This window comes from Mobula birostris, chromosome 4 (genome assembly GCF_030028105.1).
Source record: "Mobula birostris isolate sMobBir1 chromosome 4, sMobBir1.hap1, whole genome shotgun sequence".
NCBI lineage: Eukaryota > Metazoa > Chordata > Chondrichthyes > Myliobatiformes > Myliobatidae > Mobula > Mobula birostris.
In genome coordinates, this window is record NC_092373.1 from 3799195 (window position 1) to 3814882 (window position 15688).

General features: G+C 46.8%; 1 protein-coding gene across 1 annotated transcript; it reads right to left on the reverse strand.

Moving 5' to 3' along the window:
* Positions 1-615: 615 nt before the first annotated feature.
* LOC140195827 (uncharacterized) lies at positions 616-8323 on the reverse strand. Its single transcript, XM_072254461.1, has 2 exons — positions 8212-8323; positions 616-2450 (listed from the first exon to the last, which is right to left on the reverse strand). Exon 2 carries the CDS (start codon positions 2428-2430, stop codon positions 1354-1356), a length of 1077 nt encoding a protein of 358 aa, XP_072110562.1. The 5' UTR covers positions 2431-2450; positions 8212-8323; the 3' UTR covers positions 616-1353.
* Between the last annotated feature and the right edge of the window lie 7365 nt (positions 8324-15688).

Here is a 15688-nt window from a genome sequence, read left to right on the forward strand (position 1 = left end):
GAGGAAGTGTAAGGGCACGTGTAGCACTTGTTCCGCTTATACGGATAAGTGCCAGGAGGGAGATCGGTGAGAAGGGATGTGGGGGTGGGGGACGAATGGACAAGGGAATTTGGGTGTCTAAAATTTCTGTCCCCAGAAGCTTTTAGCCTTTTTATATGAACTACTTTGTGAGTTTGAATATTCAGCGATGTCTGTCACTGTAGACATGTAATTCAAAGGAAGCATTGTCAACACAAGGTATTGAAGTGAACAATGACATTGTAACTATTGAGATTGTATTGAAACACCCGCTGTTACCGTTGATCTTAAAGGTATAAAAATGAACCTTTGGGTTCGTGAACCTCTACTGGGAGTGAGTCCAGAATGATGCCTGCTCGTTGTGCTGAATAAAGTCTTCTATATCGTCAGGTTCAGTGTCTCGCTGGTGATTTCGAACACAGGGTAATTCTGTTTACTGAGTCAAGGCCGTCGGAACAGAAAACCTCACAGTGATACACCACTTACCATCCCTTGCTGGCCTCTGTGTCTGACACAAGCCTGTGAATGTTGTAACATCTATGTCATATAGTGCGTCTGCAGCAGACAGCATCACTGCGGCTCAGGAAAGTACAACCCTTCAACGTTACTGAGCAGTTTTTTAATTTAGAACAGCATATATTTAAATGCATCCCAAGAAAGCTGGAATTACTCAGCAGGTCAAACAATGAATCATAAACACAAGAAATTCTGCAGATGCTGGAGATCCAGAGCAACACACACAAAATGCTGGAGGAACTCTGCAGGTCAGGCAGCATCCGCGGAGTGGAATAAACAGTCAACTTTTCAGGCTGTGATCTTTCACCAGGACTGGGAAGGAAGAGGGGAGAGGCCAGAAGAAAAAAAGTGGGGAGGAGGGGATGAAGCACAGGTTAGCAGAGACCAGGTGAGGGGGAAATGGGTGGGTCAGGGAGAAGGGGAATGAAGTGAGAAGCTGGAAGGTAAAGGGCTGGAAAAGAAGGAATCCAAAAAGAGGGGAGAGTGGACCCTGTAAGGAAGGGAAAAAGGGGGGAAGTAAAAGGAAGTGATGGGCAGGCGAGGAGAAAAGAAGGACTAAGAGGAGGGCCAGAATGGGGAACGGGAAAAGACAGGAGTCAGGAGAGATGATCAGGTTAGAGAAATCAATGTTCATGGCCTACTGAATTCCTTCAGCATTTTGAGTATAGGTCAGGCAGCATCTGCAGAGAGAGGAACAGTTCCAATCCTCGCTCAAGAAGTTTGTGCCATTTTAGCTCCAGAACTTCTTTTAAAGAACCATCCCAAATGGTCTGATCATCAGGAAGATGTATGGTGTGACACTGGCAGTTTTCCCCAGAACTACTCTTCCCTTGCCAAGACTGGATTTTCCTGCTGGATTTCTGGCAGGACGGCTCTGGTGTAGAAATCCTCCAGCTTCTCCAAAGTTTCCTTCCAGAACTCTCCATCGAACTCCACGGGGACAACAGCGATGTCCTTCTCAGTGTAGACCACAAAGTCAGCCTTGCTGATGCCCGTGACGGCCATCTGGCACTGGACCTGGGTGAAGTACGGGTGGTTTTTCTTCAGCTTGTCCTTGTTCTCCAGGCAGAAATCCTTGTCTTCACAGGCCTTGTTGATGCTGTGGTGCCGGTGTTTGTAGGGGCACTTCACTTCCAGCAGGCCCACAACGTCCCGGGTCGCCTTGTCGACCACTAGCCCGTCGGGACTGGCTGCCAGCCAGTTCTTGGCCGGGTCAATGAACAGGCCGCAGGGGCGGACTTCTACCTCCTGATCCAGGTCCTCAGATTTGAGCCTCTCGTATTTCTTGACGGCCTCTGTCTCATGGCTGATGCCCCATTTCATGGCTGGGGTCATCACGCTGGATCCCTGTCCCAGGATCGGCTTCAGGTAGGATTGCGGGACCTCACTACTCTTGCCATTCACAAACTTGCAGTGGGAGATCTTGTGGGCGACGGAGGCCGTGATGCGGTTGCGGCGCCATTTGAACCAGTCGGTGTTCTCCCTTTGCCCGCGGGTTTCCCGCTCGATCTCTGCCACCCTCTGCCTGTCGATCTTCTGTGGGCTGGGGCCAGTCTTCTGGCCAAGCCGCCCGGTAGGGTCGGAGGGTTTGCCCACTGCCCGAGGATTGGCACTGGCTCTCCCGCTGGGTGACAGAGCACTCCGGTTCTGTCTCCTTGCTTCCCTGCTGCTGGAGCTAGTAGATTTCTGACCTGCGGGGGAACTGGGGGGGCTCCCCGCACTCAATGGTTTGGTGGTTCCACGCCGTGTAGATGGGGCTCCTGCGGCCTGGGTCCTGGATCCCAAGACTTTGGGGCCAGCCGCTTCATGGAATGGAGGCAGTGCTCCTTGCCGAGGCTCACGTTGCTTCGGGGTGCCTCCAGACTTCCGCTGGCTCTTGGAAGGATTTGCGGCCATTTGGGAAATTATGCCGGTTTCTGCCAACAAAAAAAAAATCAATTAAAAAAACAACAAAAATGGGACAGTGGAAGAAGGCAACACAACATGCAGCAAGAACAGGCGTGCACAGAGAGCAGCGGCATGTCCTGGATAACAGGGAGCATGAGATAAAAGCACTGAACATAGCACAGTGAGGTACAGGCCCTCTGTCCCATGATGTTGTGCCAACCTTTTACCCGACTCCAAGATCAATCCAACCCTTCCCGCCCACATAACCCTCCATTTTTCTCTCATCCATATGCCTATCTAAGAGTCTCTTAAATGTCCCCAATGGTTCAGAATCAGGTTTAATATCACTGGCATATGCCATGAAATAGGTTGTTTTATGGCAGCAGTAACTTATGGTACATAATTAAAAATCTATAAATTACAATAAGAAATATATCTTCAAAATAGCAAAAAAATTGAGGGAGCAAAATAAAATTGAGGTAGTGTACATGAGTTCATTCTCATTCAGAAATCTGATGTCAAAGGGGAAGAAGCTGTTCCTAAAGCCTGCAGTGTGTGCTCCCATCCCTGACGGTAGCGATGCGAAGAGGGCATTCCTGGATAATGGGGCTCCTGAATGATGGATACTACTTTTTTGAGGCATTAGCCTCTACCACTACTGCGGGCAGTGGGTTCCATTCACGCCCCCCAGCCGCAGTACACTGGTAAATCTCCTCTGCACGCTCTCTAAAACTTCCATATTCTTCCCATGAGGCAACCAGAGCTGAGCATCATACTCCTCATATGGTCTAACCAGAGTTTTACGGAGCTACAACATTACCTCACAGCTCTTAAACTCATTGCCTGACTATTGAACACCAACACACCATATGCTTTCTTAACCAGTATATTAACTTGTGTGGCAACTTTGAAGAATTCAGAATCCTGTCATCAACTCTGTACTCTGCTTTCAAACTCAACCGTCCAAGCTGAGTCACTTCACACTTTTCCAGATTGAACTCTGCCGCAACTTGTCAGCCCAGCCCTGCGCCCTGTCAATGTTCCGTTGTTAACTATAACAACCCTCCACATTATCCACAAATCAATGAGTTTTTGTATCAACTGCAAACCTACTAACCCATCCTTCCATTTCCTCATCAAAGCCAGTTATAAAAATCACGAAGAGCAAGGGTCCTAGAACAGATCTCTGAACACTAGCTCAGGTCCAAGTGCCTAGCTTCATCCAGGTGCTTAGCAGGTTCTAAATCGCCTCCATCCTCAATGGCTCCATACCTCCTCACAATAGTCCCCAACCCAGCCTCCATAAAAGAGAGGTACCATCTATCGGAGCGGTCATCGTGGGAGTGGTCTGAGTCAGAGTGGTAAGGCTTTGGCTCAATAGGGCTTCAGCGAGAACAGGCGGAGGGAAGGTAAGCAGGTAAGTTCATTCCTTATTTCTTATTTAACTCTTCAGAGCCAGTGTTCAGTTCTGGGTGTCAGGTGTGGGATTTCCAGGAGACCACCTGCCTCCCAGGTGGGCACATCTGCACCAGGTGCATTGAGATGCAGCTCCTTAAGACACAGTGTTAGGGAACTGGAGCTGCAGCTCGATGTCCTTTGGCTTGTTTGGGGAAAGTGAGGAGGTGATAGAAAGGAGTTACAGGGTGGTAGTCACTCCGAGGCTACAAGAGACTGATAAATGGGTGACTGTCAGGAGAGGGAAGGGAGAGTGTCAGATACTGGAGAACACCCCTGTGGCTGTCCCCCTCAACAATAAGTACTCCATTTTGAGTACCGTTGGTGGGGGTGGGTGTGAACCTACCTGGGGGAAGCAACAGCGGCCATGCCTCTGGCATTGCGTCTGGCCCTGGGGGCTCAGAAGGGTAGGGAACAGAAGAGGACGGCAGCAGCAATAGGGGGACTCTATATTTAGGAGGACAGATAGGCGATTCTGTGGATGCGAAAAGGAAACACAGATGATAGTTCACCTCCCAGGTGCCAGGATCTGTGATGTTTCTGGACGCATCTACAATATCCTGAAAAGGGAGGGTGAGAAGCTAGAAGTTGTGGTACATACTGGTACCAATGACATTGATAGAAAAAAGGGAGGAGGTTCTGAAAGCAGAACACAGGGAGTTAGGAAGGAAGTAGAGAAGCAGGACCTCAAGGGTAGTAATCTTGGGATTGCTGTCTGTGCCATGCAACAGTGAGTATAGGAATAGAATGAGGTGGCAGATAACTGTGTGGCTGGAGTATTGGAGTGGGGGCAGGGGTTCAGATTTCTGGATAATTGGGACCTCTTCTGGGGCAGGTGGGACCAGTACACAAGGGACGGGTTGCACTTGAATCCGACGGGGATCAATATTCTTGCAGGCAGGTTTACTAGAACAGTTGGGAGTGGTTTAAACTTATATGGTGGGGGACGGGAACCAGTATGACAGAGCTGAGGACGAGCTAGCAGGTTTACAAACAGATGATGGGTGTAACATAAACGTAAGGAAGGACAAGCAAATGATTGGGAACAAATACAGACACAGCAAAGAGTTCAATTGTTACGGATTGGAAAGGTTTGCAGGTTATGAACAGGTACACAGATGGGAAAGATTTAGAAGATTATGGGCAGGTTCATGGATTGGAAAGGTTTACAGATTATGACAGGTACATGAATCACGACGATTTACAAGGTTAGAGACAGGGACATGGAAGAATATCTTATTTTCTCTCTTTCTTTTTCTCTCAGTCTCGGCCCGAAATATCAACTGTTTACCCTTTTCCACAGATGCTGCCTAGCCTGCTGAGTTCCTCCAACATTTTGTGTGTGTTGCTTGGATATCCAGCATCTCCAGATTTTCTCCTGTTTGTGATTGGATTGGAAATATTGGCAAGTACATAGATTGGAAAGAGTTAGAATGTTATTGGCCAAATGACAACAAATGGCACAGGATTTGATAGGGCATCCTGGTTGGCATGGGCCGGATGGGCTGAAGGGTTTGTTCCCTTGCTCTGCCTGGCCTGTTAAAAGTGTCCAGCATTTGGCCTTTATATTGCAGAGTTCCCAAATGTACAACATTGTTTGTTGCCTTTGTTCCTGGGCATCACCCATTGTGATACAAGTCCAGGGCACATTGAGAATTAGCTGGAAATCAAAAAGGCTGTTGTTGGTAGAAGTGATTGTGGAACTGAAAGGTTGTTGTGTAAAATGCAGTTGATTCATTGTCCAATCTGCTTGCAGCAGTCTCTCAGAGAGCGCGTTCTAGATATGACAATGAGTCACAGTTGTGCAGAACAGAAACCGGGTCTTACTGGCTGCAGGAATCTGGTTTGCCTGCATTAGGGCCACGTTCTCTGCCTGCCAGCAGCTGTCTCCACCTTCACCCCTCTCTTTCTCTTGTCTGCTCAATTTTTAAAGCAAGTTTTATTATCAAAGTACATATACATATGTCACCATATGTATACGTATCCTGGGATTCACTTGCTTGAGGACATTCACAGTAAATAGAAAGAAACATAGTGAAATCAATGAAAAACCGCACATGACTATCATGGACAAACAACCAATGTGCAAAAGACAATAGACTGCACAAATACAGAAATAATTAAAAAAGCAACAATTATTGTGAAGACAAGTTTTAGTGTCCTTAAAAGTGAGTCTATTGGTTGTAGAATCAGCTCAGTATTGGTGTGAGTGAAGTTATCCCCTTTGTTTCAAAAGCTTGATGCTTGAGGGGTAATAACTATTCCTGAACCTGGTGGCTGGGACTTGAGGCTCCTGTATCTCCTTCCTGATGGTAGCAGCTTTTTAACCCCACTCCGTCTCCCAACTCTACCCCTCCCCTCCCTAGTTTGACCTGTCTGTCAACCTCCACTCCTCCACAGTCCACCAATCACCTCTGGCCCCTGGCTCACCACACCCCTTCTTGATACTGACAGTCTCAGTCCCGATTCAGGGAAATGTAGAAGAAAGAAAAGAAATGGCTAGTAAGAGAGGGTAGTTTTAATGTGATTGGAGGGAAAGTCAGAGGTAACTTATTTACACAGGGTGGGGGTGTGCCAAGGGCGGTGGTAGAGGCTGCTACATTAGGGACATTTAAGAAACTCTCGGATGGGCACATGGATAAGAGAAAAATGGGGAGCCTGCAGGATGGAAGAGCTAGATTGATCTTGAAGATTAAGAAGATCACAACAGCATTGAGGACTATGTTGTATGTTGTATGTTCTATGTCCTCTGCCCGCTGCTCTGTGTTGTAGGCTGCACACTCTACAAAGTCTAACGTTTCTGGAATTATTTGAATGAATATCTGTTCCCTATCCAGAGTGCAAACCTGCAGCGTGAGGTTCAGACTTAGCGAGAACACCCTTGTAACCAATGACATGGTCTCAGGAGTCTCTTTTTTTCCTTTATTCAGTCATGGTTGTTTATAAAGACCAGGACCCATGCATTTTTCTCAGACCTTCTCAACTTTCCCTGCACATATAAAACTCTCTGTTTCTCTACCCTCTCTTGCATTATAGCACCTAACCTCTCTGGAGTCTGTAGCTTGTGTTTAAACAGTTTAGAGCTAGAACAGACATGACGGGCAGAATGGCTCGTTTCCTCTGGATGCTCCGGTTTGCTCTCACATTCTAAAGATGTGCGGGTTAGAATTAATGAGCTGCATGCCGTGATGGAACTGGAAGCAAGGTGACACTCAGGGGCCATTGCCAGCACAACCCTCACCTATCTGATTTGAAGCAAATGATACGTTTCACTGTGCATTTTGATGTTGTGAATCTTTAGCCTCTGCAATGTGTGGTAAGGAAAGCAAATACAATGTTGGCATTCATTTTGAGAGGAATGGCATATAAAAGCAAGGATGTAATGTTTAGGCTCTATAAGGCATTGGTCAGACCACACATGGAGTATTGTGAACAACTTTGGGCCCCTTATCTAAGAAAAGATGTGCTGGCATTGGTGAGGGTCCAGAGCAGATCCTGGGTCTGAAAGGGTTAACCTCCGAGGAGCATTTGATGGCTCTGGGCCTGTATTCACTGGAGTTTCAAAGAATGAGGGGGTGGAGGGATCTCATTGAAATCTCTCGAATATGGAACAGCCAACAAAGTGTGGAGGTGGAGAGAATGTTTCCAATAGTGTCTGCAATCAGAGTGCTCAGCCTCAGGATAGATTGATGTCCCTGCAGAACAGAGATGAGGGGGAATTTCTTTTGCCAGGGTGTGGTGAATCTGTGGAATTCATTGCCACTGTCTGCTGAGGAGGCCAAGTCATTGGGTATATTTAAAGCAGAGGTTGTTATGTTCTCGGTTAGTCAGCGAAGGCAGGAGAATGGGGTTGAGAGGGAAAACTATCACCACAAGTTGGAGAAACAGATGTGCGTGCCATCAGGTTGGAAGCTACCCAAACAAAGTTTGAGGTGTTGCTCCTGAAACCCGAGAGTGGCCTCATCGCGGCAAAAGAGGCAGGCGTGGGACAATATGACAGAAACGGAATGGGGTTTGGAATCAACAGAGTTGGCCACCAGGAAAACCAACTTTTTTCAGAAGGATCGGGGTTCCGGGACAGGAGACAGGGGATATGCCGGAACGGGAAGGGGATGGTGGGGGGGGGGGCAGAGCGGGGAACAGGGGGACGGGAAGGGGAAGGAGGACGGAATAGAGGGGAGGAAGGAGGATAAGGCAAACCCTTTCCCTTCTGAAACATTCCCCTGCTGTAGTTTATGTTATCCACGTTACCCGGAAGTACGACCCAGCACCGCGCCAGGGTAAAGACAGGGAACGCTCGGCGAGATTTGTGGGTCCCGGAATTCCGCTCCGTACCTGAATGAGATCCCCACTGTAGATCCAGAAACGGGCTGCTCTGGGGTCAAACCGGATGGTTGTAACTCCGGATGTCTCCCGGTTGTCAGCCGCGAACGCGATTTCCGCCCTCGGGACGCTGGCTCCGCCCCGCTCCTGCTGCAGCCACGCCGGAATTTAAAAGGGCAATCGCAGACAAGAGAAAACCAGCAGATGCTGGAAATCCGAGCAATGCTCGCAAAATGCTGGAGGAACTCAGCAGGCCAGGCAACATCGGGAAAAGAGCACAGGCGATGTCTCAGGACGAGACCCTTCTTCAGGACTGGAGTGAAAAAGATGAGTCAAGAGTTAGAAAGTGGGGGAGGGGAGGAAGACCCACAAGGTGATGGGTGAAACCAGGAGCGGTGGGGAGGGGTGAAGTAAAGAGCTGGGTGGATGACTGGTGAAAGAGATACAGGGCTGGAGAAGGGGGAGTCCGATAAGAGAAGCCAGTAGGCCATGGAAGAAAGAAAATTGGGGAGGAGCACCAGAGGGAGGTGATAGGCAGGTAAGGAGATAAGGAGAGAGAGAGAGAGAGAGAAATAGGAATGGGGAATGGTGAAGGGGTGGGGGCAATACTGGACTGATCTCTACCTTGTTGAAGCCCAGTGACAACTGTCAGACATCTCCTCTTACTTACCCCTCAATCGTGACCCCACTAAGTGGCACCAGGCCATTGTCTCCCACACCATCACTGACCTTATTAACTCTGGGGATCTCCTATCCTCTGCCACCAACCTCACAGCTTCCTCACCCAGCACTTCCCGTTTCTACCTCCTACCCAAGATCCACAACCCTGCCTGTCCAGGTAGACCCATTGTTTCTGCTCCACTGGATTTATATTTGCATACCTTGATTCAAACAATCCTTCCAGGTGAGGTGATATTTCACCTGTGAGTCTGTTGGGGTCATAAACTGTGTCTGGTTCTCCTGGTGTGGCCTCCTGTATATTGGTGAGACCCGACGTGATTGGGAGACCACTTCACCAAGCACCTATGCTCCAACCATTAGAACGAGTGGGATGTCCCAGTGGCACTCCATTTTAATTCCACTTCCCATTCCCATCATGATGTGTCCATCCATGGCATCCGCCACTGTCACGATGACAGGCCGCACTCAGGATGGAGGAGCAACACCTTATATTCTGTTTGGGTAGCCTCCAACCTGATGGCATGAACGTCGATTTCTTGAGCTTCCGAGGTATGGGTTGAGGGAGCTATGAAGTTGGTGGCGGTGGATGGGAGATCCCCAGAGTTAATAAGGTTGGTGATGGTGTGGGAGTCAACGGCCTGGTGCTCCTTCACAGGCACAGAGCCATCAAATGCTCATCATATGACAAGCCATTCAATCCGAGAATCATTTTCATGAAATTATTTTGAATCCTCTACAATGCCAGCACATCCTTCCTCAGACGAGGGGCCCAAATCTGCTCACAATACTCCAAGTGAGACCTCACCAGTGATTTATAAAGTCTCAGCATTACATCATTGCTTTTGTATTCTGGACCTCTTCAAATCAATCCTAACATCACATTTGCCTCTCTCACCACTGACTCAACCTGTAAGTTAACCTTTAGGGAATCCTGCACAAGGATTCCCAAATACCTCTGCAGCTCAGAATTTTGAATTTTCTCTCCATTTAGATTACAGTCTATGGTATTATTTCTTCAACCAAAGTGCTTGACCATACATTTCCCGAAACTGTATTCCACCTGTCACTTCCTGCTGCTTTCCTGTGGCAATGCTCCTGGTAGATGAACATTCAGTGCTGGGGAGAGCTTTGCCTGTGATGGACTGGGCTGTATTCATCACTTTCTGTGGCCTTTTTGATTCCTGGGCATTGGCGTTTCCATCCCAGTCTGTGATGCAACCAGTCATGATACTCTCCACTGTCCATGTATAAAAAGCGAAATCCATTTAAAACAGAGATAAGATGGAATTTCTTTAGCCAGAGGGTGACAAATCTGTGGATTTCCTTGCGGATGGCTGTGGAAGCCAAGTTGTTGGGTATATTTAAAGTGTAGGTTGATTTGTTCTTGTATAGTCAGGGTGTCAAATGTTACAGGGAGAAGGCAGGGGAATGAGGCTGAGAGGAATAATAAATCAGCCATGGTGGAACGGTAAGGTGCACTCAATGGGTGACTGGCCCATTTCTGCTCCTATACCTTATGTTCCTGTGGTCACAATGGCTTATTTTTGTAATGTATGCTTTGCACTGTACTGCAGCCACAAAACAACAAATCTCGCAGCATCTGACAGTGATATTAAGCCTGATTATGATTCTGAAAATTACTATTTTGCAGCAGGAGACCATTGCATTACAAACACCATAAATAGAAGTTACCACAAGCGTTTGTGGCCAGACTGAGGCAGGTTTGATCAATGAGCCAGTCTATAAGGAGTTTTCATGTTCTTCTGACTGTATGGGTTTCCTCCAGTTTCCTCGCACAATTCAAAGCCATGCCAGTTACTAGTTTAAGTCATCATTGTAAATTGTCCTGTGATCAGGCTGGGGTTAAATCGACAGGCTGGGTGGTGTTGCTCGATGGGCAGAAGGGCCTGTTCTGCTCTGTACCTCTGAAAAAGCATAATTTATTTATTATAGATGATGAGCGAGGTCCACTAAACAGCCTACATCACCTTTTTAAACAACACACACACAATGCCGGCACTCAGCAGGCCAGGCGGTATCTATGGAAAAGAGTCCAGTCGACCTTTCAAGCCGAGACCCTTCAGCAGAAGTAGAGAAATAAAGATGAGGAGCCAGGGTAACAAACTGCGGGGAGGGGAGAGAGAATCATAAGGTGAAGGATGAAACCAGAAAGGGGCGGGAGGGGTGAAGTAAAGAGATGGGAAGTAGATTGGTGAAAGAGATACTGGGCTAAAGAGAGAGGGGGGAAATCGGACAGGAGAGGACAGAAGGCCATGGAAGAAAAAGAGGAGAAGCACCGTATGGAGGTGATGGGCAGGTAAGGAGAGGGAAATGGGAATGGGGAAGGGGGGCCATTACCAGTCTGACTTTTACCTTGCTGAGGCCTGTCGACAACTGTCAGACATCTCCTCTTACTTACCCCTCAGACAAAACCCCACGAAGGAGCACCAGGCCGTTGACTCCCACACCATCACCAACCTTATTAACTCTGGGGATCTCCCATCCACCGCCACCAACTTCATAGCTCCCTCAACCCATCCCTCGGAAGTTCCTTGTTCCTAGTTCCATGTCCGGGTCCTGTGTTTCTAGCCCAAGTCCTAGCCCAGGGCCTGAATCCTAGTCTCGCCCAGGGCTCGTGGCAATGTCCAGTGTCGTTTTTTTCTCCCCTTGCTTTCTTGTCAAACCTAGTCCTGTTCCTAGTACTTCAGCGTCTGTGTCTTGCATTTGGGTCTGTTAATAGTGCCCCTTGTAACCACCTGCCATCAAGGCCATTACAGTCTGTAGAGAAAGGGCCATTAACGTCATGAAGGATCCTACCCACTATGCATCTTGATCCACTTTCCCATCAGGAAGGAGGCTACTCAGTGTCCACACCAGGACCACCAGACTCAAAAACAGTTACTTTACCCAAGCAGTAAACCTGATCAGCACCTCTGCCCACCACTAATTTACTACTTTCTTAATTCAAAAGATTCTGCCCGCTGCAAATCCTGAGGAACATGCATCAATAGTTTGCAGAACTCAGCAGATCAGGTACCATCTCCGGAAAGGAACATGCAGCTGATGTTGCATGCTGAGACCCTTTTTCACGATTAGAAGGGAATGGGGAAATGCCGGAATAAAAAGCTGGTGGGAGAGGAAAGAGGGCAGCTAGCAGGTGATGGGTGAAGCCAGCTGGGTGGGAAAAATAAAGGGCTGGAGATGGCAGAATCTGATCAGAGAGGAGTGTGGACTGATTTTTATTATTTCATTTGTCATTCACCTTCAGTGTTTTATCTGACATTTGTTTACAGCTGCACAGACCTGCCTTTTCCCTATAACGCTTAATTCTCCTACTCTGCAGAATCCATCCAACCTTGCCTTAAGTACGTTTACTGAGGTAGCTTCCACTGCTTCATTGGGTAGAGATTTCCACAGATTTACCACTCTCTGGGGAAAAACAGTTCCTCCTCATCTCTGTCATAAATCTACTCCCTCTTAAGGCTATGTCCCCTAGTTCTAGTCTCACCTACTACTGGAGCCAACTTTCTTGTCTATATCTTATCTATTCCTTTAATAATTTAATAATTTAATGACCATTGCTCTGAACAGGAAAGTTTTACATGGCCTGAAGAGTGCACAGCACTTTAATTGATTTTTTAATATAATATGATAGTTATTTTTATTTGAGAATAAAAATTGAAAAATCACGTACTTTTGATTTTATTTATTAATTGAAGGGCATAATAAAACACAGTACAACAAAGAAAATCTTTCACATTTCATAAACTTTTCCTCATCTATCTTTATTACAAATCTATTGTCTATACACACAGTCCAGATTAACTTCACACCCAGATGAAAGGTACCCCTTAATTCTCATTAGGTCGTCCAAATGTGCCACTTCTGGTCTGTTTCTGGATTTACATTTGCTTGAATTCATAAAACTGAATCCACTTTCACAGTCGGCACTAGAAGTTTGAAATGTTCCAATGATATTAACAGGAATTAACAGTTCGTCAAATTCTTCATTTCGAAGCATGTAGTCCAACAACAGTCAACGTCTTAATTGAACCAGTCTTAGCTTTCTCAGAAATGACAAATTTGAAATCAGAGCATTGCTGCGATATTTTTGAGCAACAGTTTTGCAGAATATAAAAGCAATTGCAGCTGCATGGTAACGAAGGGTATGTGTGCAGGAGCATTTCAGTTACTGTGCGGCCGCAAACCCACACAGTTCAGTAGAAGTACAGCCTTGTATCACTTTCTGGACATATAATCGATCTATGTATATAAGCAATCTTATGTGTTTATTTTTATTGTTTTTTATTATTGTGCTCTTTATCTTATTGTGTTCTTTTGTGCTGCATCAGATCCAGAGCAACAATTATTTTGTTCTCCTTTACACTTGTGTTCTGAAAATGACATTAAACAATCTTGAATCTTGAATTTTGAGCTCCTGAGGCTTACAAAGATGTGTTAAGGTGCAGCATCATGGCTATTTTTGAGTGATGTATATTTTACAGAGTTTATGACTTCAAACCAGATCTGCACCCGCGGCTGCTGCTGCGACGGCACGCTGCCCAGAAATCCACTCCTATGTGACTGACGTCAGAGTAGAGCACACAGCAATCCCAGTCTGAGTGCTACCCAGTCACAGCAGCCAGTGCTCTTGCACCTGGCCCAAACCACTACAGTCAGCAAGTGATTCTACCGTGTAGGGTGGGGGCATGTGTTCAGCTGATGCCCAGTTTCCACAGTTCCAGATGGAATTATTTGAACCCAGGAACTCTAAGGCAAGAAACCAACTGGTCAGAAGGGCAGTTGGATCAGTTCAAGGGCTTGCTCACACTTATGGCTGTGACATTTCAGCTCTTTATACTGAAGGGAGGATTGGAGTTGGAGAGAGGCTTAGTGAGCTGACACGCGAAGGTTCTCTCCCTGGCTATTTTCAACAGGCCTGTTGAATGGGTGTGCCCGATAGAACAAAATTAGCCAGGTCACCATAGCAACGTGTGTGATGTGGGATCAAAAGTATTTAGGACTAGAAAAATGAGTGATGATAACTTTAAAACTACTAGTGCCCCTCCCGCAGTGTGACTCACCCTCAGCACAACCCTCCCACAGTGCGGCTGTCCCTCAGTACCACCCTTCCTTGCGTCATTACAGGAGACACAAGAGACTGGAGATGGTATCCCCCGGGACTATTTTACCCCAACGGGAGCACATAACTCCATATTATGCAGAGTATTTTGTTGACAGGCTTGCAGGTGCAAACTGAAAGGCCATACAGAGTTGGTGTTCAAAACAACGATGGTACGTTTTGATGTATTGCACTGTACTGCTGCCACAAAAGAACAAATTTCACACGTGTCGGTGGTAATAAACCTGATTCCGATTCTAATTAAGTAACAGAATAGATCCTGATTATGGAATAAAAATTATTACCCACAGGTCTCATAACAAATCCAATTTTCTATGACACCAATGGAAGCTAACATAATTAGTGAAGTTCCTGAAACTTGGGTGCCATCCCAGCTGCATTCGTATCTCTACCTCTCAGCTTTGTCTCTGCTTCCCCGTTACCACATTAAGACAATCCACATCCCTAGTTTTAGCTATTCACACTCACTATTCTTTCCCTGGGATCAAGCCATCCATGGCTGAGGAGTGTCATGAGTGCACATGCTGCCAATGTGTCCTGTGACCCACCCACAGACCCTGCTGATATTTAGACCATAACAACTTAAGACATAGGAGCAGAATTAGGCTGTCTGGCCCATTGAGTCTGCACTGCCAATCCATCTCAATTTATTATCCCTCTCAATCCCATTCCCCTGCCTTCTCCCTGTAATCTTTCACACCTTGACTAATGAAGAACTTACCAACCTCCACTTTAAATATACCCAGTGACTTGGCCTCCACAGCCGTCTGTGACAAAGAATTCCACAGATTCACCACCCTTTGGCTAAAGAAATTCCTCCCCATCTCTGTTCTAAGTAGATGTCCCTCTATTCTGACGCTGTGCCCCCTGGTCCTTGATTGTCCCACCATTGGAAACATAATTTTGCCCCCATTATTTCACCCCCATGCTATTGGAAGCCCTTTTCACCCACAAATCATCTCCCACCAGAGGCATCAAGTTCCAAGATCTTGTCCCTGTCTGTGTAATTCTCATCCGACCTAATTCTGCCCCTATGTGTTATGGTCGTATGGTCTTAATAGTATAGGCAGGACCAGACAAGGGAGAGACCAATTGATATGATCAAGGAAGGAGAACAGAGAGATTGATTACGTTACACCTCCGGTGCAAAGGCATGGGAAATGAGTGCGTGAACAAAAGATATCTGTTTTGTTTGACCCAGTATTTACTACTTACTGAAATCCATCACGCTTACTGGCCATAAGACCATAAGGCATAGGAGCAGAATTAGGCCACTTGTACATGGAGCCTGCTCCACTATTTAATCATGGCTGATCCTACTTCCTCCTCCTCAGCACGACCTCCTGGTCTTCTCCCAATAACCTTTGATGCCATGGCCAGTCAAGAACCTTTCAAGCTCTGCCTTAAATACAAGCAACGACCTGGCCTCCACAGTTGCCTGCAGTAACAAATTCCACAGATTCACCACCCTCTGGCTGTTTTTTTTCTCCACATCTCTGTTTTAAATGGAATCCCCTCTAGCCTGAGGCTGTGCCCTCTCGTCCTAGACTCCCCCACCATGGGAAACATTCTTTCCACATCTACTCTTTCTACGCCTTTCAACATTCAAAAGGTTTCAATGAGATCCCTCCTCATTCCTCTAAATTCCAGCGAGTACAGACCCAG

What these genes read in the sequence shown, in the direction of transcription:
- LOC140195827 (XM_072254461.1), bottom strand. Translation starts at nt 2,430, where the DNA reads ATGGCCGCAAATCCTTCCAAGAGCCAGCGGAAGTCTGGAGGCACCCCG.